A 26,278-nucleotide genomic window follows, 5' to 3' on the forward strand; every position below is an offset into this window, starting at 1 on the left:
TCCGATTAGTCGGCTAATCGACCAAGAGGGGATGGTCCTAGTTACCATAGGAGTATAAATATGAATATAACACAGGAATCTAATATAATAATGTGATGTAAGCACAGTATTTAAGAACTTTTCAGGTTCAGTCATGTGATATCAGGCCCAAAAATAGTCAAGCGGAACAAATCTGTCAGACAAAGGAGATTTGAATGACAATGAGTATGAACACACACTGATATCATCAGAAAACAGATGACCTCATGCTCTGGCAGTAACAGATGAAATGGTGTTGAACGGGGCAGCTGTCTGTCTGCAGTCAGACAGCCAAACTTTGAGTGACACCAAATCCAGCAAAGACACAAAATGAGGACACAAATGATGATGGTGACTGATGATGATGCCGGTGAGAACTTTCAGGGTGACGGAGCGGCTTGGGTCTCTGTGCTCTTACCAGTGTGGAAACGGCAGAGGTGTACATTGGAGTGTGTCCCGTAGACATCAACACAGGCTGCAAAACAACAGAAGGGAGAGGGTAATTTTGCCGGGCATACGAATGGGTACAGAGGGAGGAACAGTGGGTACTGCTTTGTTTTTGTTTTTTTTATTTGGTTTTTCCATCATTTATCAGAGGGAATGCAGATACGTTCATATGACACACTAACACACATTCACAACCAGGTTACCAGCACTGACCAAGATCATCAAATATGAATAGTGATACTGAAGTATATCATTAATAAAATCTATAATGACTAGATGCTTTCAATATGATATGCATAGAAAAACTCAGCAGTGTGCCATATAGAAAACATATACAGTGTTGCATAAAATCTGTGTAAAAGGGGCTGCAACTAAGGGTTATTTTGATTTTTGTTTAATCTGTCGATTATTTCCTCAATTCATCGATTTGTTGTTTGATCTATGAAATGTCAGAAAATGGTGAAAAATGTCAATGATGATCAGTTTACTGTCGTAGAGGAGTAAAGAAACCAGAAAATATTCACATTTAAGAAGCTTGAATCAGAGAATTTTGTCTTTCTTTTTTCTTAAAAAATGACTCATACCGATCAATCAATTATCAAAATAGTTGCTGAGTAATTTAATAGTTCACAACTAATTGATTAATCCTTGCAGCTTTAAAGGGGACACTTGGGGAAAGCACAAACACTGACTCATGCATTTTTACAACATGTATCAGTGTTATAGATTTTGTACAGGAATTTAAATATATTCAGATATTCATATACATTCACTAAAAATGTTCCACAACAATTATACAAACAAGCCTTTGCCTTTTATTTATGAATCTGATGATATGCACTGACTGTTACATAGTAGAACAGAGAATACAGAACGTAACATATGCTTGAGGATGTAGCACCTCTTTCCGCCCACCAGTCATTGATAACTTATTGACGGACTAATAAAAAACTGCTTATTCAGAATCGGTTAACCATTAAAGCACAGTGGGATCGTTACGCCTGTTAAAGCAGAATGGATTTTTACCCTGCACAGCTGAAGCTGCTACTCGTCTAAACAATGCACCCTGTGCCTATGAATTTTACAAACAGCAGCAGTGCAGCATTTTCACATGTCAGGAGACACTTTTCCTCCCACTGGAAAAAGTTTTATATTGCAGCAAAGCACGTCATTAAAGTATGAATGTTGGGACAGCTGTATTTGCTGATCCAAGTAGGACTACCTGGGAGGTGGATTCATGCTGATCCTGATATTTATAGATACTATATGTGCATCTCTCTCTTTTTAAGGTAGACAAGGCCTTCTATTAATGGCTCCGCTCGAGATATTTTGGACTCTTGCTCAATGGCACATCAGCAGTAGTTTTTACAGTAGCAAAGAATGTTTAACTAGCACTAATCACACTACCCCCATGAGGACTTTCCTTGGAGGTGAATAGGTTTGAATAGGCAACCTTGTGCTTACAAGTCAATTTCTTTAAAGGAATAGTTTGGGTGTTTTGAAGTGGGGTTGTATGATGTACTTATCAGTGTGTTACCTACAGTAGATGACGGTCGGCACGCCCCCAGTGTGGAGAAAGAGACAGGAGTTGCCGCACGGAAGCAAAGCAATGTACTGCTGTGAACGGGGCTGGCAGTAAAACATATTTTAGCCACTGAAAAGAAAGGTCCACCTAAAAAAATCAATATCAATTTAAATGTACGCTACATTTAGAATATTTTCGCCGGTTTACCTTGCCGTGAGACAGTTACACATTCTATGTTTCCAACGGCGAACTGAAGCTGTTATCTATGCTCTTGCCAAAGCAACCAGTCTCCATTGGAAAAAAACAGTGATTTTACCTCACAGAACGCAGGAGTTGCTGGTCTACCGCTGCCAGTGGTAGACCAGCAACTCCCGGGTTCTGTGAGGTAAAATTCCAGGCTTATTCAATGGAGTCTGGTGGCTTTGGCGAAAGAATAGATGATACAATGGTTTCAGTTCCCCGTTGGAAAGGGCTGTCTGATGGCAAGGAAAAGCGATGAAAATATTCTAAATATAGCTTACACTTAAACTGATATATATTTTTTAGGTGGTTAAAATACGCTTTGTTGCCGGCCCCGTCGACAGCAGCACATTGCTTTGCTTCCTGTCTGCTTCCCCAAGCTGGGGGTGTGCAGACCGTCATCTGCTGTAGGTAATACACTGACTATGGATAAGTACCTCATACAACCCCACTTCAAAACACCCAAACTATCCCCTTAAGCTTTCTGGTGCCAGAAACCAGACACAAGCAGATAGCAGATGGGTGCAGGGGGGGAGGCTTTGTGGTGTGGAAAAGGAAAAGCGAATCATACAACTGATAAGAGATGTGAAAGTAACACATGGGACTCCACTGAACTTACTCATCATATCACACAGTATTATGAGCAGGGTCACAAAACCAAAATGTCAAGACTGAGCCACCATGAGGTCATCATGACACTGTGTCAGGAAGCAATACTAGTGCAAGGGGTGACACAAAGTGCAGATAAAGCAATCATCATCAGCCTCAATATCATCATAATAAACAACAAGAAACAACATTATCTTCATCATATTATCCTCAGATTTAATAATGTATTATACTTGTGCAATTATAACTCATCAGGCATAAAATGTTAATACTTGCATGTACCTCATGAGATATCAGGATACACACTATACTCATAATCACTGACATGAGGCTGAAAACTAAATGGCTCCAACAGTGTTTGTCCACAGCCATCTATCAGCCTATAGGATTTAGTTACTTTTGTGTATTTTTTTAATACCTTTTCAAGGATGCAGACCGCTGACATGAAGCGATGCAAACAATTCACTTTGAACTAAGTGAGCTCAGACCTTTATATTTCACCGTGCACTCACTTCTCCCCCCAAAGAGAAGCACAAGACTTCATAAATAATGGCGGTATTCCAGAAATAGAAATAGGGCCAATCCTAGTTCCCAAAACATTGTGAACAACATCAACATGCTGCCTTTCATGTGATTGGAGAAATATCCTCAAGATGGAATTTTCCTTCAGTGTAGGTGTAGGTTTTAATTTCACTTACTTTCCCCCACCACTTCATATATTAATGTTTTATAAGACAGTTTTGTATCTCACTCTTAAGTTTTGATTCAGTATTATCTGCGGACATACTGAGAGCCCGAATTTCATTTTTGCAATGGGGAAATCTCCAAAGTGTCTGTTAGGAGGGATGGGACTCTATGATTTAGGCTTATAAAACTGGTGTATTTTTTACATAAATGTATTACCTCGAGCGGTTATATCTGGAGGGATGATATGAAGAAAACGTTTTTGTGGCCTAGTTTTAAACCACACAAGACACAAGTGCTTCTTGTGGTATAAAGACAACAAGGTAGCGAGGAACCAACCATATTCTTATAGATCTTTGATCTGTCACTGTCAAAGATGTTCAAGCTTTGGTGTTTCTCTGTGTCACATTAATCGGTTTTTCGGATGAATGTAGTGCTTTAGACTCTAGCACTCAGGCTAGTTACATAGTGTGCTTGCCAAACGGATGACATGCAACAAAGGTCCCCAGCTGGAATCGTAACAGGGTCGTTTGCGGATAGAAGAAGATAAAATATAGAAGGTTATTTAGTGTTATAGCCTTCACATGGTGCAAACAGTAAACGCTGTTTAAAGTCAGTTGAATAGAATGTGGATGTTATTGGAAAAGTCTGTAACTAGTTTTGACCTAAGCCGGGGCCACACAGCGCGCATCATGCTCGCGTGACGGCAACGTCGCGTGTTGTTTTTTATTTCGGCGTCCATGTTAACAGGTTAGAGTGGACACACTGCCCGCATGAGACGCACGTCAGACGCGCGTCAGACGCACGTCAGACGTGCGTCTATTTTATAGAATAGAAGGCTCGCCTATTTTTCACGCTTGCCGCTTACCTCTCGGCTGCGTCTCCCAGCAGCAACAGACAGTGAAGGTGATCTATTGACAGTATATGAGCAAGATTACTACAGTTTCCATGTCTAGACATCTGTAGAATATGTCACTGACCATCAATATTTTACACTTCCTATCTAGATTTCAAAATAAAAGTCCTCTAGCGTTTTTAGTGCACAGAATCATTCATTCATTAACACAATGCTTTTATTCTGAAATACTCTAAATAAAGCAGTTGTCTGCTTGCAGGTTTCCATCAAGTTAATATAGTACAGGCTTTTAATTATGTAAACACTGTAGTAGTCATAGCAGAAACCCTACATATGCTATACATATAATAGACTGGGTTAATAGGTTATAAGAACATCAGGTGATAGTTGGCAGTATTTTTCCGATGCGCGCTCTCTCTCTCTCTCTCTCTCTCTCTCTCTCTCAACAAACACCACGTAACTTTATTGTTCTTTCTTTTAGAGGTGTTATTTAATTTTTTTAAAGATATTTAATAATAATTTTCGTTTTCTAAAGGTTAACAAATAACGAAACTGTTTATTTTGCTTTGTTTTATAATAATAAAAAAAAAACACTTTACTTATATTTATCATTCTGAAATACTTCAGGTGTTTTTCTCCATCAAGGCGCAGTTCAGCAACAAGGTGGTGAAAAGCTCCAAGTTGCCTGAGATGTCGGAACATCAGCATTTATAATGTAAATTGCTGTCCCGCCCCAGATGTAAATTAAGTCGTTTTCGATAAAAGCCGCAACCTGGAATGCTGTAGAACAGGAACCCGAAACCCCCTGGAAATGTTGTTTAAAACTGTGCCAGTCAAAGTGAAGAGGGATTGCTGTAGGCTCTCTCTTACTACTAATGTATTTATTTATTTTTTTGTATTAATATATAGCCCACAGAAATCCCTCTTCACTGTCAATGAAGAGGGATTTATATATATATAGCCCATATAAATCCCTCCTCATTGTCAGTGAAGAGGGATTTATATATATATAAATCCCTCTTCACTGACAGAAAAGAGGGATTTATATGGGCTATATATTAATATTTATGTATGAATTTATTTGCTTGTTTTTAATAATATTTACAAATTACCACACAGTTCTTACCCTTTTTTGTCTTAAATAAATATAAATCACATTTATTATGAAGTTAAATGGCCATTAAAAGGCAAACTCTATGTAGAAAGAAAGGGCTGTCAGCAACAGCAAAAACACAGCTGACAGGTAGCTCCGGGACGCTCCCGAGACGTGGGTAACTCGCGTCTAGTGTGAACACCCTAGGTGGGCATGACACGGCCACGACGTGACGCTGCCGTCACGCGAGCATGATGCGCGCTGTGTGGCCCCGGCGTAACTATGTAAATAGTTGTACAAAGAACTGATTTATTTTCAGGCGCATTGGTGTCAGGAAACCTGGGACAGTGCATATTAAGTTTACAAGGTCATGTTATAGACGGGTTTCTGTGCAACGTCATCACAGAGATGCGCGCACAACTAGGGGTCAGCAAGCACGCCATTTCTAGCAGAGCCAAGCTCCAAAGCAGAGATGACAAGGAGTTGTTGTGCTGTAAACTGCACCAACTGTGGAAAAGATGGATTGAAAATAGGGGTGTGACGAAATATCGCGATATAAAAACGGGACGATATGCATCGTCGAGACGAAAAACTGAATCGCGATATCAGGGCATAATAGGTACTACGTACATACGGGCTCCGGAGCTAAAGCAAAGCTGCAGCCTCTTCCTGCTGCTCTGCAAAGCCTATGGAAGGAGGCTGAGTACGCGTCATATCATTAGGGTACAACACATGCATTTCAGTTACACTGTGCATGTGTTATACCCCGGGAGCCATGTCCACCCGTGACCCAGCCTCCTTTCATAGGCCCACACACACAGCGCAGTAAGTGAACAGCTGATCAGAGAGGCCGCGGTGGAGACGAGTTGATGCTACACCCGTTGCTGTGAGTGCAATAAAACTTTGCAAGTGTAAAGAGATCGTGAACCCAATATCGTGTATCGTATCGTATCGTGAGCTGAGTGAATCGTCACACCCTTAATTGAAAATATTTAATATTCCAAAGGGATCACATGCCTTTGCTAAAAACTGAAGGAGATTATGGATCCAGAACCCATCCCTGATGGACAAAAGCATTCTAGTCACACAGCGCTTGCGAAGCAGTGGGTGGTCATGACGAGCTGTCGTGCTCCACAGATCGATAAACATGAACAACAGGGTGATCGACCCACACTCTAAGAATATTTATATACATTTAGCGACTATGCTTTAAAACTTAAAAGTGATGAAAGACTCTGTTACGGCTCTAAATTGCTGTAATGTTACGCAACTACAGCGGAGGGAAGTTCACTGTAACGTAAGGGAAGATGTCTGGTAGTCTACCGGGGCAGCCGCTCCTCCTCCCCCGCGGTCATAACGTTAGCTAATGCTCGTTTAAATTTCAATCACACATATCAGCGATATTTTATTGACTTTTGGCATTGCGTTTCGGACTGAGGGCTAACCGCTAACATTAGCAACCAGCAACACGCTATTTAATAGAGAGCCGTCAGGGATCTAATGTTAATGTTCACCTGCCCGACATACAAAGAGCTGTTGTTTGACTGGTTGTGCAAATAACAAGACCAAAATCCAAGTCTCCAGTTTTTCAATTAGCGTTATACCTGTTGAGGAATTGCTAAGGAAAAAGTGTCTGGCAGTGGCCATCAAGAGGGACTTGCATAACTTGAACTCAGACCCTGGTCCCCCCAAGTCAAATCCCACTTATGTCTGATCTAATGTTACCCATTTCATAACAGGTGATATTAATAATCAAATCTCATCCTAATAGGTCGTAAAATAAATGTATCTGGGGGTCGGACTCTAGTATAGTCAACAAGAATGTACAGACAATGCAAAATCTACGTTGATTCCAATGGTGGTGACGGTGGTTTTGCACCCTGAATGTGCATGCTGCACCCAGTAATGTTTGTATTAAAAAAACCCGTCTGTACAAACAACATTGACTGGTGATGAACAGTCAAAAAAGATGCAATGCAACCTCTTCAGTTTGGCTGCCTTGTAGTGATGATTCCGCTCCTTCCTTTATCACAGATGGCTTGTACAGAAGCAACCATCCCGCAGTATGCACTTTGTCCCCTTAAGAAATGCACTAGGAGTCAAGATAGTGATGGTCAAGACTCTTAAGTGAAATGATTTGGCTGTGGCGGTGACATTAACATCCTGTGGGAGAACTTGCATCCGGTGACACCTTCTACTTTTGATGAAGGTCCTCGACTAAAGTGTTTGCCTCCTACTAACAAATGTTGATGTAAAAGTGCCGACTGCCCACACTTTATTACTAACACGGCAGGTCAATCTAAATATCACATCCTGTTTGAATTAAATAACCAGTTTAAGATATTTTCCCAGACAACAAATCCCACGAAAATACCAAAATGTTCTTTTCTTTTGAAACAGGTCACAAATGCATAGTTTCAAATAAAAAAAAAAAGTCTCAGTAATTTCCTACAAGAGCTGGGCAGTGTAGTTATTAGCAAAAATGACTCAAACAAGAGTAAATAGCGCATTTGTCGGGGACTATTTTGTGGTGCATATTAGAACAGATTGTTGCTCTTATGAGTATGGCAGCAGGACAGTTTATGAGTGATTGTAAGTGACTTAAAATAAACTAAAGTGCCCATGTTCATGATAATGAAGGGACATGTCAGTGCAACGGTGTAGCTCACTGATGTGTTTTTAATATTTTCTGGACAAGAATGGAGGTCTATGGCACAGAGGATTAAGCTATATCAGACTCCGGCTGCTTGGGCAATACTAGTAGTTAGGATTATATGATGCATTCATTGTTGGTGTTGGTCTTTTCATTGGGTTTGTCAATATGAAAAATATAGAATATCACCAGCCTTATCTTTTAATGAACTTTACCTGGAGACGTATTACAGATAACCTTCTTACTTACAGTGTAATTATATCTTGGCATGAAATGCTATTTCCTGTATGTTAACTCACAGATACAGTATACTGACTTTCTGATATCAAAAGCCTCTGGGGAACGACTGAATGAGTCATGTAATGGATCTGAACCACTGCAGGGCACACATCACATTTTACATTTTCTCTTAAACAGACCTAAATTACTTCATAATGGCGGATTTTAGAGAAAGGAGAAAGTCTCCCTCCCCATCACCGTAATAAATGGTCCGCCCATCAACTGTGAATAATGACTGATCCCTTGGCATGTGCTGGATGACAAACTCCACTGGGACAAAGCGAATTAATCAGACCAACAAGAGGGGTCAGAAAAGGATAGCATATGTTGTTTACCCTTTGTAAAAGCAAACAATTCACACTATTTTACTAGTACTTTATCATGATGTCTGTTTAAGAATCTCCCTTAACCTGGGCATGTACGATTTTAGCCCGTTCCTGGCCCACATTTTGAGCTGCACGACTCATTTTAGAGTCGTACCGAATTTCAGCTTGGTCGAGCATCTTTTGCCGCATAGTGTACCGAGGACCGATTAACTCCTCCAAATCGACCGTCGGGCAGTTGGATGGATTTCGGACATGTCAGAAATTTTGGTCTGCCGTCCACAGGCTCTCGCACGGTTGAAGCAGAGCCACGAGCCGATTCCCCAACGTCAGTGCGGATTCTCTATGCAAAATGGACAAGCTATACTGTCCATGTCTTCCTAGCCACCTGTTATTCCATATAACGTTACACCGCTGCCTCTTTTTTTTAGATGTTTCAGCAGACAGGATAGCACAGATGATCAAGGCAGCACGCTTCTGCCTTGTTAGCATTTTAACCCGTACATACCTCTGCTAGCTAACAAACTTTACCTGCCTCGGAGCTGTGTTTTGTGTTTTTTTTTTCTATTTTGCAGTGTGAGCACTCAGCTCGTGGCTGACAGTGTGACCACATAAATCGTGAGCTTTGGCTTTACATCGCAAATGATCTACTCGTACAGTAGGAGTAGGAATTACACAACATTTCTAAAATCGTACAGTGTACGCCCAGCTTAACAGTTACAGTATATCATCCTTAAAATACAAAAAAATCTAGTTTAACAGACTGACACCTTTCTGTTGTCAACCACCAGCTACAGTGGCTGCTGATTCACACTTTTCATTTGACAAAGCAGCTAAGAGAGAGAACAATACAGAGACTGACAAACAAAACTACCACAACCAAATTATGACCAGTGATGGTTTGTCTCTGTGTTGTTTATTGCTTATAGTTCATTGAACAATCCCAATTAAATCAAAACCAAGTAGTCCTTCTGTTCTGTTCAACTTGCAGTTTGTTCTGGTCCTTTTTAGATGCAAATGACCAGAGAGCAGTGAACGAAGGCACTCAAAATCAGATTTATAGTACATAAAACAACTGCACATTTCCTACTGTACCCCAGGATTTCATTAATCCGTGTTACTCGTGTGATATGCTGATTTTATGTACATTTAATAATCTTGTATGTACTATGCGTATAATAAATTGTTACTAGTGTCTCACATGATGACTGGAACTGACTCTCCAGTGCCACTACTCTTTCAGTTTGCTGAGCACCCTCTCAGCAGCACCTGCAAGTAGGAGAAATCACCATGGCCTCCACAGCTAATGCCAAACAGGCTCTGGACGTTTTGAAATAGCAGTGGTAAAGCACAATAACTCAGCCTCTCCTCTCCGCTCATTAAAAGAGAGCATTTTAATGGACATATCTGCTCCTCGGGGACTTCGGTGTACTCCCATGTGGGGAATAGAGAAACACTTCCCCCCCTCAGAGCAAATAAATACAGGAGCTCTTAAGTCTTAATAGCCAGTGAGGCTGTTAAATAACACGTGTGGGCATATGAGATGGATCGTTATTAAGTGCGCATTACAGCTTACACCTGCTTGCATTTGTAGCTACAGTATGTATTCATTAATGCACTCAAGGCAACATGACTCCACTCATATTCCCACTGATGTCAGCTATATCTTTTGACTGGGTGACCAGTCGTTCTTATGTTGTCTGTCAGTGTCTCCTTCTTTGTCGCTGAGCTCTCATAGAAGTTTGTTTCTCTGCATTAGATTTTGCATTTGTAAGACACGTGTCTGTGATAAATACTGTAAACAAGTAGTTCAGTGTCTGTACTAGAAGCTGCTTCGATTGTATCTTACATTTACAGATCTATAAGGATAGATTGATCTCTGACCACATCCTGAAATGGTTTAGGTGATCCGCATACTGAATGCATTATGTGTCCACTTGCTCTTAGATTTTCATGCTGTTAAGCTCTGATATCAAGTTACCCAATATGCATGGGGTAACTGTAAATCATTTGATCTGACATTTAAAGGTGCGAAGAGGCTGGGTTTCCTCATAAATACATTATATTGCCATCAATGTATTTACAGTATGTTGCAGAAACACATCATTTTAAATGCAAAGTTAGAATAGATAATGTGTTGTAATGAACCACTTGAAACTCTTAATATCAATTTAACGAGCTTAGAGCATGCTCTGAATGAAGCAAATTAGAATGAGGGAAACCACATTACCATGGCTATAAATCTTTCTGGTGATTGAACTTGGGATTTCAGACCTAACATTTGTATTAATAACAAACTGGTAATACATTGTAAGTAATTCGGGATATAATTTTTTGGCTCGTTTCGCTTTAATTTGAAACGTTATCACCATTACTTATCCAATAAATTATACACTTCTACTGTATCATTTAGAAGTATTTTTGATCTGCAGCAAAAAATGTGAAATAACTCTGATGGACTTCAGAGTGGCAAATGACACAATTTATTTGAATAGGAGGTCATAAATAATGTCACACTGAATACACAGTACTAGGATAGAATTGTGACCTACTGGATGTGGAATGATGTGTGATGCGCTCTGCAATATACTTATATATAGTATATATATATATATATATATATACTATATTTATTATTTTAACACAGTACCAGGCCCATCCCTAAGTGCTGACGGCTGGGTGTATTGTGCTGTTGTAATAGTGTTACGTATTGATGAACAACGTGTAGGAATGAGTGTGTGTGTGTCCTACCTTGACAGGAGAGATATGTGTGTGTGGTGTGTATCCATGTATGGCCTCCATGGCAGCGAGGTTCTTGTCACTCATATGAAGCATCTCGGCACTTTTCCCTGGAGCCAGATGTGCAGGACTGTGCTCCAAGGGGGGCGTCTCCTCATCCTGGTACCTGTACTTCTGCAGACACACAGATACAGACGAGGCTCTGTTAGTCCTAACAGGTCTCAGCATCTATTGGCTGAGTATATTCTATTAAAAAAACATCAAAGGTTGATAATATTTAATAGGGCTGTGAAAAAACATCAATTCACCTATGTATCGCGATTTTGAAATAAATGTTTAATGCCAGAATCGATATATTTGCTTCATTTCAGTCTAAGCGGAGAAGGAAATTACTGCTTTAATTGTTGTAGTCTGAGAAACATGACGTCATATCCGTTCCAAAGGAGGAACGAGGAAGTACAAAACAGGGGAGGGTCCGCGTGGATACGACTTGAACTCTCACATTTTAAATCTAAAGTGGTAAAAACTACACATACAGTAAAGTATGGAAACACCTTGGGTTTCACACATTGCCAGGAAAAGCAGAGCTTGACATTATGACTAAAGCTGCATGCTAACGTTATTGTATTGCGGTAATGTGCGGTCAAGCCAGCTCTCCATGGTCAAATCGGCTGACGCTTCAACTGTATAGCACCCATATACTGACATTTATTTTACATGCATTCAAACGGCCCCGATGGAGCTGACCATGGATGTATAAAGAGAACGGAGCTGACGGGCGAATATGACGGACTTGGCGAAGTTAGCAGAAGTATACACGTGCGACTACGTCTGGTTTTCAAAATAAGGTGTTAACAAAGGGAACTGTATATACAAAATACATATATGGAAATAAAATTGGTTGGATTATATTCACCAGAAGTGTTAAACAATAAATGTCCCTTATAAATTAAAAAGAATAAACTACTAATTTGTGCTGGAAAACAATTTAATAAATTATGCTTGACAATGACTGATATATTTGACTTCAGGACATCTCTGACTCCATACATGCTGAACATCAAACATTTTTGCTGTATCAATTTAGATATTTTCCAAAGTAAAAGTCCCTAGAAGTGTATGATTCAACTTTTTCCCTAAGTGTTAAAAAAGTAATTAATCGTAATATCGAATCGCAATACTTAAAAATCGCAATACATATCGAATCGGCACCCAAGTTTATCATGATAGTATCAAATCGGGAGATAGGTGTATCGTCCCAGCCCTAATATTTGACATAATCTACTGTCATCCTCATTATTGTAACCTTTCATTGATGAACATAATGGTGTAAATGTCAGAATCCCTTCACAGAGCTGTATTTCCATCACACTGTGTAATCTTTAGCTAAATGTGGGCAATCTATATCACATAACATGTGTGACGCCTACAAGTGCAGAGTGAAGACATCATAGAGGTCTCAAAATATTGCCATTGATGCGTTGAGCAAAGCGATCGTCCTCCACAACCACATGGAGCAACCACAGATCCATGACTCACAGCTGCTCTACAGTAGCAGAACATGCAGCTTCTTCCTAGTAGCGTTGCTCCCCTACCGATAGCCCACACCTGGGCAGCCTGCCAGCAGCTCACTGTGTTAGCCACACATGGTAGGTTTCATTCTAGGCGTGACGACACAAAATCTGCACACAGCATTTTCCATCACAAACACATCAGAAGGTGGGGAGAGCATCACAGTGGAGATCTGCCACACCGTCCTGTGGGTTAGCGCTTGTGTATTTTTGCTACAGATCCGTCCCCTCCTAAAGCCCCCCAGGCTCACAATACAATATGCTCTGCTGCACTGCAGATGTGAAGCAGCCCATTCTGAAAACGGAGAAAATTTGGAGAGATCATCTGAATTTTGGCTGATGGCCTGATGGCCAGCTCTGCCACTCTCCCCTTTCTCTTTCTCTTCTTTTTTTTTTTTTTTTTGGAGGCAGACGGAGAGGGAGGTGCATCACCGAGCCCTGTCTCAGACAGGCTGCCTAGCAACCAGAGCAGAGCAGAGATTGCAGTGCCACAGTTGGGGCTGCCAGCATCGGTCCTGGATCACATTACACTGAGACAGCAAGAAAGAGAGGGAGTGAAATAGAGATGAAGATAAAGGAGAAAGTGAGGGGGATGGGTAAAAATGAAAAAGTGAGACCGTCCAAAAAGGGAAGCAGCAAACAGCAGCAAGGGGGTGGACAACCAGAGGAAATTAATAGTTGTTGATAGCATAGCACCGTTTGGTAATTACAGGTTGATAAGCAGGAAATGATTGATTTTTCTTTATTAAGCACTGCAGAGGCAGGCATTGCTACATTAATGTAAACAGATCAAATGGGATGTAACACAAACCACCAACTACCTGTATACAGTGTAATACAGAACTGCTGGTTGATTAACTAATGTCAATCCTGTCTATATCAGTGAACTCTACAAAGTGATATTTCTATTAAATATGAGAAAACATAGACTTAAAACTGTGAAAGATTGGTAAATTACATGAATCACAGTTCAAAGTAGCCCTGAGCACTTTGGTCTCTGCCTCCCCCTCTCCTGCATGACCAACATGATGCCATGTTGCCTTCTGTCCCACTGGTGGGGGATGTGTGACAGTCGGTGCTAATACGTTACAAAGTGTCCTTCAGGAGAGGGCTTTAGGTGCATTTCCTCTGACCACTGAATTGTGATGAATGTCGCACAAAAGCATTGCTTTTGGTATGAGGAGCTGAATTATGACAAATGCAAATACTATGGATTTATGTGAAGTTAAAGGAGCATTTTCCAAACTAGGGCTGTCAAAGGTAACGCGACAATAACGCGTTAATTGTGTCCATTGGTACCTACCATGTCATACTAGCTTGTCGTGAAGGACAAGAAATAACGCTTCAAACATTTTCAAAGGGGTCCCTTGACCTCTGACCTCAAGATATGTGAATGAAAATTGTTTCTATGGGTACCCACAAGTCTCCCCTTTACAGACATACCCACTTTATGATAATCACATGCAGTTTTGGGCGAGCCATAGTCAAGTCAGCACACTGACACTCTGACAGCTGTTGTTGCCTGTTGGGCTGCAGTTTGTCATGTTACGATTTGAGCATTGAGGCAAATTCTGTCAGTCAATAAAGGGACATTTAACTCTTTATTCACCTGGTGTTCCAGATATGAATCAGTCCTTGATTAGATTACTAAAATTAAAACGTTATGCTTGCGTTGACGACACCTTAACATTTACCTTTCTGATTAGTGTAGCAGCAGTTAGTATTTTTCCAGTCCAAACATTTTTACACAGATTTACACAATTTCACGCTACTTCACTCACCATGAAATATTGTCTGATTGTTATAGCTAAAGGTCTTTGAAGGTGCAGCATTTCTTCAATTTTGAGACATTTGAATCTAGCACACATGCTAACATCAGCACTTGTGTAAGGTGACATAAAAATGCTTTGTTACAAGGTAATATTGCACCACAGATAAAAAAGCGAGCTGGTCATATCATACTGTAGCTCATACAAAAAACATTAAAATTTAACTTTGGAAAGGATGCATTGAAAACATCTGGAATCACTTATTTTCTGTAAGAGGTACATGAGTGATTCTGGTGGTGATATTGTGTCATCATTTTGGTCCATGTACATATTTTGTTCGTAAGTGTCTCTTTTGATGCTGTTTATTATTGTTCTATTTTTTTAGTTACAGAAGAAACAATTAATGTGCCTTTGTGTCTGCATTATACTCTCATTACAGTTTTTATGCTGTTAAATTGTATAGGGCTGCAATTAACAATTATTTGCATTGTCGATTAAACTGTTGGTTATTTTCTCGATTAATCGATTCGTTGTTTGGTCTATAAAATGTCAGAAAATGGATCGATCAGCGTTTCCCAAAGCCCAAGATGACATCCTCAAATGTCTGGTTATGTCCACAACTCAAAGAAATTCAGTTTACTGTCATAGAGGAGTAAAGAAACCAGAAAATATTCACATTTAAGAAGCTGGAATCAGAGAATTTTTACTTTTTCTTTTCTTAAAAATTACTCAAACCGATTAATCGAGTATCAAAATAGTTTCTGATTAATTTAATTATTGACAACTTATCAATACATTTTTGCAGCTCTAAAGTTGTACAAATAAACATCTTAACTTTTATCAAAAGTATATATAGTATAGTATAGTATAGTATCATAAATATATATATATTGCAATTAAAGGCATTAAAAGTATTGCCTTACAATTGAAAGATTTAATACAATCTGTGCCTAGCTATATGAAGATAAGTTGGCAATATTTATAAATAGAAAGGCAAAGAAAATAGGAGAAATGATTTTCTTATACATAATATGTACTCCCATGTCCACTATTATATTAACACAGAGCTGGACTAATACATACAACACAAACACAATTAGATACAACATAATATCTGTTTTAATAAACATAATTGGACACCGTGTCAATATAATTTGTTTTCCTAAGGTTCTTTTCTCACAAGCAGGGGGGGGTTGTAACAGCCTTGCAGCAATTAAAATGTGCTTCTAACCATACAAACAGCCTTCTAAATTACCACTGCAACAAAATACCTCTGAGTTTCCTCAGCTTTATTGTATCAGTATATCATCATGGAAGGAATCCAGTACATCTTTAAGGAATTACTCTTTAGTAAAGGTCAATATAAGGAGAGTCTGCACAGTTTGCAGCTGCATTTGTTGGCCCTCTTATACGATAATAAGAACTACGCACACCGAGTGGCTGAATAAGCTGTTCCTTTAACGGTTAAATGAGTTAACTTAATGTAGAGCAAATGTCAAATTCCATCTACCATCATCTCAGTTTGTAATTCAAGGACCAAGCTTGAGCTTTTAAATTACTGTAATGGAATGAAAGCTAACCTCACCTCTCAGGCGTATAATTTCCAAGAAACTGTAAATGCATTTGACGTGTAAGGTGTTACAGGAACCACAAGAAGCTCTTCAGGTGTAAATTAAAGGTGGCAACTCCCCGCTGCATCTTCACAGAATTTAAGCTTTTGCGAGTTCATCTATTTGCATTTTCTGTAATGATGATTAATGCATTTTTTTCTATATTTGGATTAATTTTAACATTTGCTGCTGTGATGAACTCAGAGGGATTTTGTGCTGGGTGCTAAGTCTCTGTGAAGCTTCACAGCGCTGTATGCAGTACAATACATCTCAATGAAGTAAATCTGGACAGGTAAATGTGCTTGAATTAAACTGAATCAGTTATATAAAGAGATGTTTAAATTATGTGTTTAAATTGAACACAGAGCCAAAGACTAGACGCATTTCTCCTAATCCAACAACTGCCAATGATACATTGTCTGAAACCAAACAGCTTATTTGAACAATCATCGAGACCACGCAAACAGTAATGAAATGTCTAAAAAATACACAATTGCAGTTTTTCCACAAATGCTAAAAGTATCTGAATCTTCTATTAGAGTTTAATATATGGACTGACCTGTGTCGCACCTGTAATATTTTTACCTTCTGCTGCTTTTTGTCTCTCTGCAACTATGCAGCCAAATTTGTATCTTTTTGTTTTACGAGCAGTTTTACTTCATACTTACTTCTTAATAACATGCTCATCAGTCATTACTATGTTACTATTACTATATAATTTAAATGTATATCACCTAGGGATATCACAAGAACCGATACCTTGGTACCAACTCCATGCCAAATTTCTGAAAACGTGATGGTACTCGTTTCAGGGCTCAAGACTAACACTGTCCTGTCATCCTGGGGACAATAGAAAACGTGTTTGGGATGCAATAAACTCACAATCTATGCATCTTGGGGACGCACCCTATTTTTTCCCTGATAATGCTACATTGCGAACAACAAATCTGTGTTGAAATCGGCTTGTTAACGTTAGCTCTAGCTAGCTATCATCCTGCCGATTTCAACACGGGAAGGGCCATTGATTTACATTATGATGCATTCAGGCTCTATTCAGTTAAATCAAATTCAGTCAAATTTGTATTGGGGTAAGGTAAATCTAATGTTATCATGATGTGTTCAAATGTAATCTTGTGAAATGTAGTTTTTGGTGAGAAACTTGAATAAATACAGTTATTTTGAAGGAGATGTTTTCACAGCAGTATAAAATAGATAATAGAGAAGGAATTATGATCTGTTTAACTAACAAAAAACAGTATGCAAACGGTATTAAAGAAGTGTATGTTGAAGTACATGGGATTTATTGTTTTAGTTTTGTTTTTTACTGTGGTGTTGAATTGGTAATTTCACTGGTATTGGTATCAACTACTAAATTTCTGGCATTGTGACATCCCTAATATCATGTTTTAACAGTGACCCAGGCTCTAGCTTTAATTTATTCATCAGTAGATATAGACATTAATTTATCACACTACACATATTTTATCTAGGCCAGAGCACCTGCTTGATGTTAATAGAGCAAACCCTCACACCCACCCACTGGCACCTAGAAAACAGCCACACTTCAGCTGAATACTTGTAGACTTTTTAGTTTGTTAAAAAAATCAAACTGCCGGTAAGAAAAATGACACATTGGCTTCTCAACATCAGCGCCCATTGTCAATTCGACAGAGCGCTGATGAGAGAACAATGATGGTCACCTATCCTGAACTTTCTCTTTCCCACTACAACCCATCCAAACCCGTTATTGTTGCCTTCTCAGTTGATTTTCACTCTCCAGCGTCTTCTCAAGTGCCAAAACCACAAACACAGTTTTCATCTCATTTGCATTATCACAATTGCTGTTGCCAGCCAACACCTACCAGTACAACTGTTTTGTTTTTTTCATGTACATGTAAGCCTAAGAAGACAGAACATTCACTCATCTTCTGCCAATGCTAACTTCAGACTATTCTCCAAGGTGTTTCAGCACAACACTTTGACAAGTGTTAGTATCCTTTAGCTATGTATGCTGCAACAACAACAACAGCAGACTTTACATTTACCACGGGGCACAATGCTTAAAGCTGCACCAGGAAGGATTTTAATGGAGAATCCCATCCAGCCTAAATCAAAAAGTGGGGCTGCAACAAAAGAGAGCTTCTTATCCCCCCATGGAGACGCTCTAGATTCACCCACTTTGCCCAAATCTAAGTCTGCTGTTGGGTGTAGTCGTTCCAATCTCTTTGTAATGCTGAAAATGAACGGCAAATACAAATGCTTCTACCTGAACCCGTCAACCACATAAAGATGGCTTTCTAAGAGTGTAGTTTGTAGAGTGCATGCCAAACGACACTAAGACTAAGAAGGACGAATGGAAATGTATTTACTTATTTATGAGTTATAATGTATTTATGAATGTATTATTATTAATCAAGTCCCAAACAAACAGCAGCACAAGTAGAATAGCTTTGTGCAGGTGGTTATTGAATGCAGAGGGGCTCCTGCGCTGCATATTTCATATTGATCATCGCCTCGACTGCATCAGTCAGGCTGTTCTCATACAACGTTCATAGCTATACCTACGAAAAGTAATGCACTGTAATTCGTATACATCCCACAAAATCAATTTGTATTTCATTCACGTATACAGAGCGACGAACGCTGCACAGGGAAGAGGTCGAGGTGGATGGGTGGGTCAAAAAACACCGGACTATCGTACCCCGTGTGAAACCATAAGTCAATTTTCATTGTCATGTAACTTCCGTACTAAGGTTGCACCACTTCTGGATATAATTTAGCCAAAACCACGATCTTTTCTTAAGATAGTAGTTTTGTTGCCTAAACCTGACCAAGTTGTTTCCGGTGCAGACAGAAGTTTATTTTGAAAAGACTGTATGCATGTAACAAGCGGAAATTGACACATGCGTCACGTGTTGCTGGACATTCGTGGGAAAACGTACGAAAAATTAAGACTTATTTTTTGTAAGATACAGTATCAAACGAACCGCTTGAGGATACATTGCATCAGTCCATTGTCCCACAGGGAGATAACCAACGTGCCCATTCTGCCTAGTAGCGCTATTCAAATTGTCCAACTAAAATTTTGATCAAACATGTAAAAATACTTCCAGTGGTGCATGTTTGGAAGCATTACTGTCCCAACCAACTTAAGACTTTATCTAAAAATAAAAATAAAATCCCTAAGTGCTGTTGGGCTTATGTTACTACAATGAAACAGGGAAAGTCATGAAAAATATATAAGAAAACATTTTTTTTTTACTCCCTGGATACATGCTCGGCACTGTTTTAGATTTAGTCTTCCTTACGTTTCAATCTTAGATATTCGCTTTTTAATTTATGTTCGTCTAACCCAAATTAATGAGATTCTAAATCTCATTTCTGTGGGATGATTCATCATTGATAAGACCCATACAGATGTATCAAATTTAATAATCAAATTAGAGTCATAGATGCAGTAAATGGTGCCATAGTTGGGGCTTGGCTGCAGTGCTTCTGCTGAGGGTAGTGTTGTCTCGTCTGTCTGGAGCCTAGTTTCACAGGAACTTCATGCATATGTGTAAGACAAGAAAGGAATATGATATGTAGGATGAACTGCAGACTATGTGAGGTGCGGTTTTTACATCAAACTTAGTGAAATCAAGGCGAATACCTTGACTTAAAACCTACACTTTTTTGAGGAAACACTGCCATTACAAATCAGACAGCAGTGCCATAAACACTTAATTGTTCATACTAACATGCAGCTACACTTAATTAGCTAAAAAGGATAATTTTGCAGTTTACAGGTCAGGTGAAACCTATTCCCTTCAATTCACCTCACAGGTCTCACACTCACTCAGCTCAGTAATCTTGATCATTTCATTTCATCCCCTCCCCCGCTGCCCACAGAAGCATGCACACACCATTTTTATGCTGAGTACATACATTTTTATGTATGTTGTACTTGTAGTCGGGGACTGTAGTGTTAACCCTCCCCCAGCCCTCTGTTTTCTCTACACACACATGCAAGTGGAGGCCATGTTAACACACAGCACAGACTGGTTAATGGTTTCATTAGAACCAACAATAATGGCAGCAGTGGGTATTTTCTTTTCGATGATCATCAGCATCGCTTGTAAAAACAAGATAATAAAGATAACTAATAAGACACTCTTCATATCAAAATTCAACATACATGTAGCAACTACACACACACACATACACACACACAACCTACAAATAGAAGTAGCCGATTCAATTTCTTTAAATAATGGAGAAATAACTACTTTCAGTTTGAATACAGGCCATGGTTACTTGCCTTGTTTATGAAGCAGATCCATAAAGCCCGGGATAACCGGGATAATTTGTTTTGCTTAAGTTGAAACGTTTTCAACCCACATGGACGCGTCTTCAACTTGCCCACTCACATCTCTCTGTTCACTTTACATGCAGGCACCCCACGTCTAATATTCACCTCGAGTTCTGGTTATGAACACATACAGACGTAGGCAAAGTTGTTGGTAACGTTCCGTTAAAGAGAGAAAAACCCACAATGGTCACTGAAATAACTTGAAACTGACAAAAGTAATAATAAATAAAAATTCACTGAAAATTAACTAATGAAAATCAGATATTGTTTTTGAATTATGGTTCAGCAGAATCATTTAAAAAAACAAACTAATGAAACTGGCCTAGACAAAAATGATGGTAACATTAACTTAATATTTTGTTGCACAACCTTTTGAGGCACTCACTGCAATCAAGTGATTTCTGTAACTCTCAATGAGACTTCTGCACCTGTTGACAGGTATTTTGGCCCACTCCTTGTGAGCAAACTGCTCCAGCTGTCTCAGGTTTGAAGGGTGCCTTCTCCAGACAGCATGTTTCAGCTCCTTCCACAGATGTTCAATAGGATTTAGATCCGGGCTCATAGAAGGCCACTTCAGAATAGTCCAATGTTTTGTTCTTAGCCATTCTTGGGTGTTTTTAGCTGTGTTTTGGGTCATTATCCTGTTTGAGGACCCATGACCTGCAACTGAGACCAAGCTTTCTGACACTGGGCAGCACATTTCGCTCCAGAATGCCTTGATAGTCTTGAGATTTCATTGCACCCTGCACAGATTCAAGACACCCTGTGCCAGATGCAGCAAAGCAGCCCCATAACATAACCGAGCCTCCTCCATGTTTCACATTAGGTACAGTGTTCTTTTCTTTGGATGCTTCATCTCTTCGTCTGTGAACATAGGGCTGATGTGACTTGCCAAAAAGCTCCAGTTTTGTCTCATCTGTCCAAAGGACATTCTCCCAGAAGCTTTGTGGCTTGTCAATATGCATTTTGGAAAATTCCAGTCTCGCTTTTTTATGATTTGGTGTCCTCCTCGGTTGTCTTCCATTAAGTCCACTTTGGCTCAAACAGTGACGGATGGTGCGATCTGACACTGATGTACCTTGACCTTGGAGTTCACCTCTAATCTCTTTGGAAGTTGTTCTGGGCTCTTTGGTTACCATTCGTATTATCCGTCTCTTCAATATGTCATAAATTTTCCTCTTGCGGCCACGTCCAGGGAGGTTGGCTACAGTCCCATGGACCTTAAACTTCTGAATAATATGTGCAGCTGTAGTCACAGGAACGTCAAGCTGCTTGGAGATGGTCTTATAGCCTTTACCTTTAACATGGAGGTCTATAATGTTCTTTCTGATCTCCTGAGACAACTCTCTCCTTAGCTTTCTGTGGTCCATGTTCAGTGTGGTACACACCATGACACCAAACAGCACAGTGACTACTTTTCACCCTTTAAATAGGCAGACTGACTGATTACAAGTTTGAAGACACCTGTGATGCTAATTACAGGACACACCTTAGTTTAATATGTCCCTATGGTCAAATTATTTTCAATCTTTTCTAGGGCTACCATCATTTTTGTCTAGGTCAGTTTCATCAGTTTGTTTTTTAAAATGATTCAGTTGAACCACAATTCAAAAGCAACAGCTGATTTTCATTAGTTAATTTTCAGTAAATTTTTATTTATTATTACTTTTGTCAGTTTCAAGTTATTTCAGTGACCATTGTGGGTTTTTCTCTCTTTAACGGAACGTTACCAACAACTTTGCCTACGTCTGTATTTAGAGTTCATTTATGTGTTGATGTCATGGAGGGAAAGTTGATTCTGTCTATGTGCTACACTGAGGCTGTATTTGGTTTCAGAGGTTGTTGATTAGGGCTGTGTATTGGCAAGAATCTGGCGATACAATATGTTTCATGATACAGGGGTAACAATTCAATATATTGCAATATATTGCGATACTGTAAGCAAGACGATATTTTGCAATTTTTTTTCAAATCTAAGTTTCGGAAAACTCATAGTATAAAGACACACCACTATATGTATAAAATCTTGTGAAATGGCTATTACGGGGACTAACATCATTACACATGAATACAGTTGGACTCATTGGACCCACAAGAGTCTCAGCTTTACATTGATACTTGTATCATGTATGTTTAGGGACCCCAGTATGCAGAAATATTCAAATACACCATTTTAGAATAGGTGAAAATAACACATTTGTACTGCATGCAAAAAATTGCTTGGTTTTTGCCCAAAACTGCATGTGATTATCATAAAGTGGGCATGCCTGTAAAGGGGAGACTCGTGGGTACCTATAGAACCCATTTTCATTCACATATCCCAAGGTCAGAGTTCAAGGGACGCCTTTGAAAATGGCCATGCCAGTTTTTCCTAACCAAAATTAACACTTTGGAGCCTTATTTAGCCTCTTTCCCGACATGCAGGTATGACACAGTAAGTTTTTTATTTTCATATGATGCCAGCATCCTTAATAAAAATCGATACAGCATTTTAGAGTATCGCAAAACATAATATTTCGATACTCATGTGTATCGATATTTTCTTACATCCCTATTGTTGATGCATATCTATGCCAGGTGCTCATTGAGGCGGGTTTTTAATATATTATGTTTTGTCTGTTAACTGTCTGACAATCAAGATAAATTAAAAGTATCTGTGATGAGTATTGGCTGTAAAAAGGCCTCTGTTGGTTATTCTAGTCAACCACCATTTCTACAGCGTCGGTGTGCTCACTTCAAGGTTTTTAGTGGCGAACCATGTAACTAGGCAACCCATCTTGCAATACTATGCAGATTCAATTCTGTTGTTTTGACATTTGAAAGGATAATATTTGCAAGTTTGAATATTTGTGTGCTCTCAAATAAGCCGCAGAATCTCTTGCAGAAAAACCCATACTGTACGTTCATCCTATCTGTGCGACACTATTTACTTTTATGAGAAACATCTACTTGTTAGGTTGTTGGTATGTTTTTTATTTGCATGGCTTTTATAGATAGATACAGTAAGAGCCATTTCTGTACAGTGCTAGTGCGTGTGCCACTTACTTTTATAACCTGCACATCCATTGCTCACACAACACCAGCTGCAGTATTTGATAGCAGATAAGCCGGAAAGAGTAAGTTAGTAAGGTGTAGGAGACCCTGAATGCTTCAATCTGAGACCTGAACAGAGCATTAGCAAATATCTGCTGCCGCACATTATTGTTGCCGCATCTCTCCGAGCTCATCGTCAGAGCTGAGGCTCACTGCTCTTTATACAGGAAGATGACACAAACAGCAGGATGAAATAGGTCAAATCCATAGGAGGAAATGTGTGTTTGCAAAGCTATAAAAACAGTTCCAGTACAGGGATGTGAAAGGTAAAACCAGCGCCACACACACAGGAACACAGACTGCACAGTGCAGTGCAGCAAAGCAAACCATCTCTGCTTTGATATCACCTGCTGATATTTTTTCCACATCAGTACTCTGGATCATTTGATTGGTCGGCTGGTAATGAGTAAGAGCAGGGTCGTTTTCCTGTCCATTTTCCAGTAGAGACGTCTGGGAATCGATTCTCGGGGTGAGGTGATGATCGATCTGGATATTGAGATGAAGGCACACTGATCCCGGAGTCGTAAATCATTCATTGCATTAATACTCCGTTTCCATTTATACTCTGTCCTTTGGCTATAGTGTACATTGTGTGGCCTTCGATATATAAGCAGTGCACTGAATTGTAGCTTAAAGACGAACTTCAGCAAGGCGGTCTATCTCGATTAAATGTTGTGAGGCCATCAATGAGCATTAAGCATAAAAGAGCACATTAAAGCACCGCTGAATGCTTCCAGCCACATAAAGAGCCCTTTAATTAAGATCCTGAATTAAAGATGACTGAGAGGCTTTGCGCTGGACTTTGTTTAAGAACAAAGGTTATGCAAACACATAACCTTGGAACATTACCTTGGGAAATGGCCAGTCATGTGATAGCTATAGCTATTGTTGCATAGATGTTTAGCAAACATGGGAGAATAAAACAAAGCTGGAAAGGTATAGAAAAATAGGGACAGGGTGGAGCAGTAAAAGCATATCCCTGCAACAAACTGTACATCCCAAAAGATCTGGCCAAATAAAATCCCACCGATAACAACCCACCACGAGACTGCAACAGACTGGATGCAAGCTGTTTGGGGGCTACTGAACCTGCTGGAGATATGTACAGAGCAGGTATTTAGGCATGCTTAAGGGGATACTATGACACTAGATGAATTCTCAGTGTTGACTCGGACGGCTGTCGCAGTGAAGGAATTCCCCCTGCGGTGATAATGATTGTCTCAACATCCATAGCAACATATGCGGCATTATTGCCTTTTTTTTTGCAAATTACTTAATTTATCCTGATTTTAGTGCTATATACAAACATTTTCATTGTTAGACTATTATTAGGTATATTTGCTTTTTAAATAACATTTTTAAAACTAATTAAATATGTGTTTATTGTTAAATGCAGACGAAGTGTTTTTTTCAGCTGAGACGCTTTGGCTGCATCTGGTTGCTATGATACGGAATATCCGCAGATGTAAAAATGTTGGCACATGGTAGAGTACTTTCTCTGGATGAAGGAAAAGCAGCGCTCCCATCACAAAGAATTAAAAAAAGCAGGAAAAGCCAACACTAAGATCAGCATTGATTCATGGAGAGACCTTCGTCTGGTCAGCTAACATTACTGTTTTGAGCGATGCTCGTTCATGTCTATGTAGAGCGAGCAAGCGAGAGTCCGACGCTGACTTTAGTTGACTTAACGGCCACAGGTGTCGCTGTTAACAAGCATTTCTGATTCTTACAAACAGTCCCTTTAAAGAATACTGTTTTACATTCAAAAAACATAAAATGCTTGTAGCATGTGCACACACCATGCCTACATTACTGATTACTGACTTTCCACGTTTGTTTAGTTATTTATTGTTAGTGGTTAAATAAATGCCTTTTACTATTTTAGTCTGGTCTCCCATTTTTGTTGCTACCTTTGAGCCGGGTTGTAACACGTGTGTTTTAGATAATCTGAATCACATAATTATAACTGGCATTACTGCAAACCAAGCACAATCCATTTTAATTGAGCGGTTAATCCCATTTTGAAATCTGCTGTTATTACATACTAGATGTTTGCTGTGGAGTTCCATTTCACTGGTTGGTCATGATGATGACTGTGGAGGCAACTTGGAGTACGTGGGAGGATCATTTTAATATGTTTTCCCACAAGGAAGCCGTGGAGTCTCAGATGGAGATACAGAGGAAGATATGAGCCAGGAGGGAGTGAGGGGGGGCTCACATGGGATTATCTGTGCTAGTAATACTCAACACTGAGCGCAGCAGGACCTCCCTTTCAGGAACCCAGAAAGCAAACACCCACATTATTTTTCCCAGCGGTGTCTCACAAATATAGAAAGTGTTCTTGTCTACCAGACTAAATGTAAAAATAATCACGATTAATGAAATGTAACAAAAATATCCACCTAGCTCATATCTAAT

General features: G+C 39.4%; 1 protein-coding gene across 8 annotated transcripts in view; it reads right to left on the bottom strand.

Moving 5' to 3' along the window:
• Positions 1-26,278, bottom strand: part of dlg4a (discs, large homolog 4a (Drosophila)) — an 81,649-nt gene that overhangs the window by 27,745 nt on the left and 27,626 nt on the right. For all 8 annotated transcript variants that reach the window (XM_074610859.1, XM_074610858.1, XM_074610856.1 and 5 more), the window contains exons 2-3: positions 11,479-11,640; positions 437-493 (exon numbers count right to left, since the gene is read on the bottom strand). In XM_074610859.1, coding sequence (XP_074466960.1) covers positions 437-493; positions 11,479-11,640 — 219 coding nt within the window. The remainder of the gene's footprint in view (positions 1-436; positions 494-11,478; positions 11,641-26,278) is intronic.

Source organism: Sebastes fasciatus, chromosome 16 (assembly GCF_043250625.1).
Source record: "Sebastes fasciatus isolate fSebFas1 chromosome 16, fSebFas1.pri, whole genome shotgun sequence".
Taxonomy (NCBI): Eukaryota; Metazoa; Chordata; class Actinopteri; order Perciformes; family Sebastidae; genus Sebastes; species Sebastes fasciatus.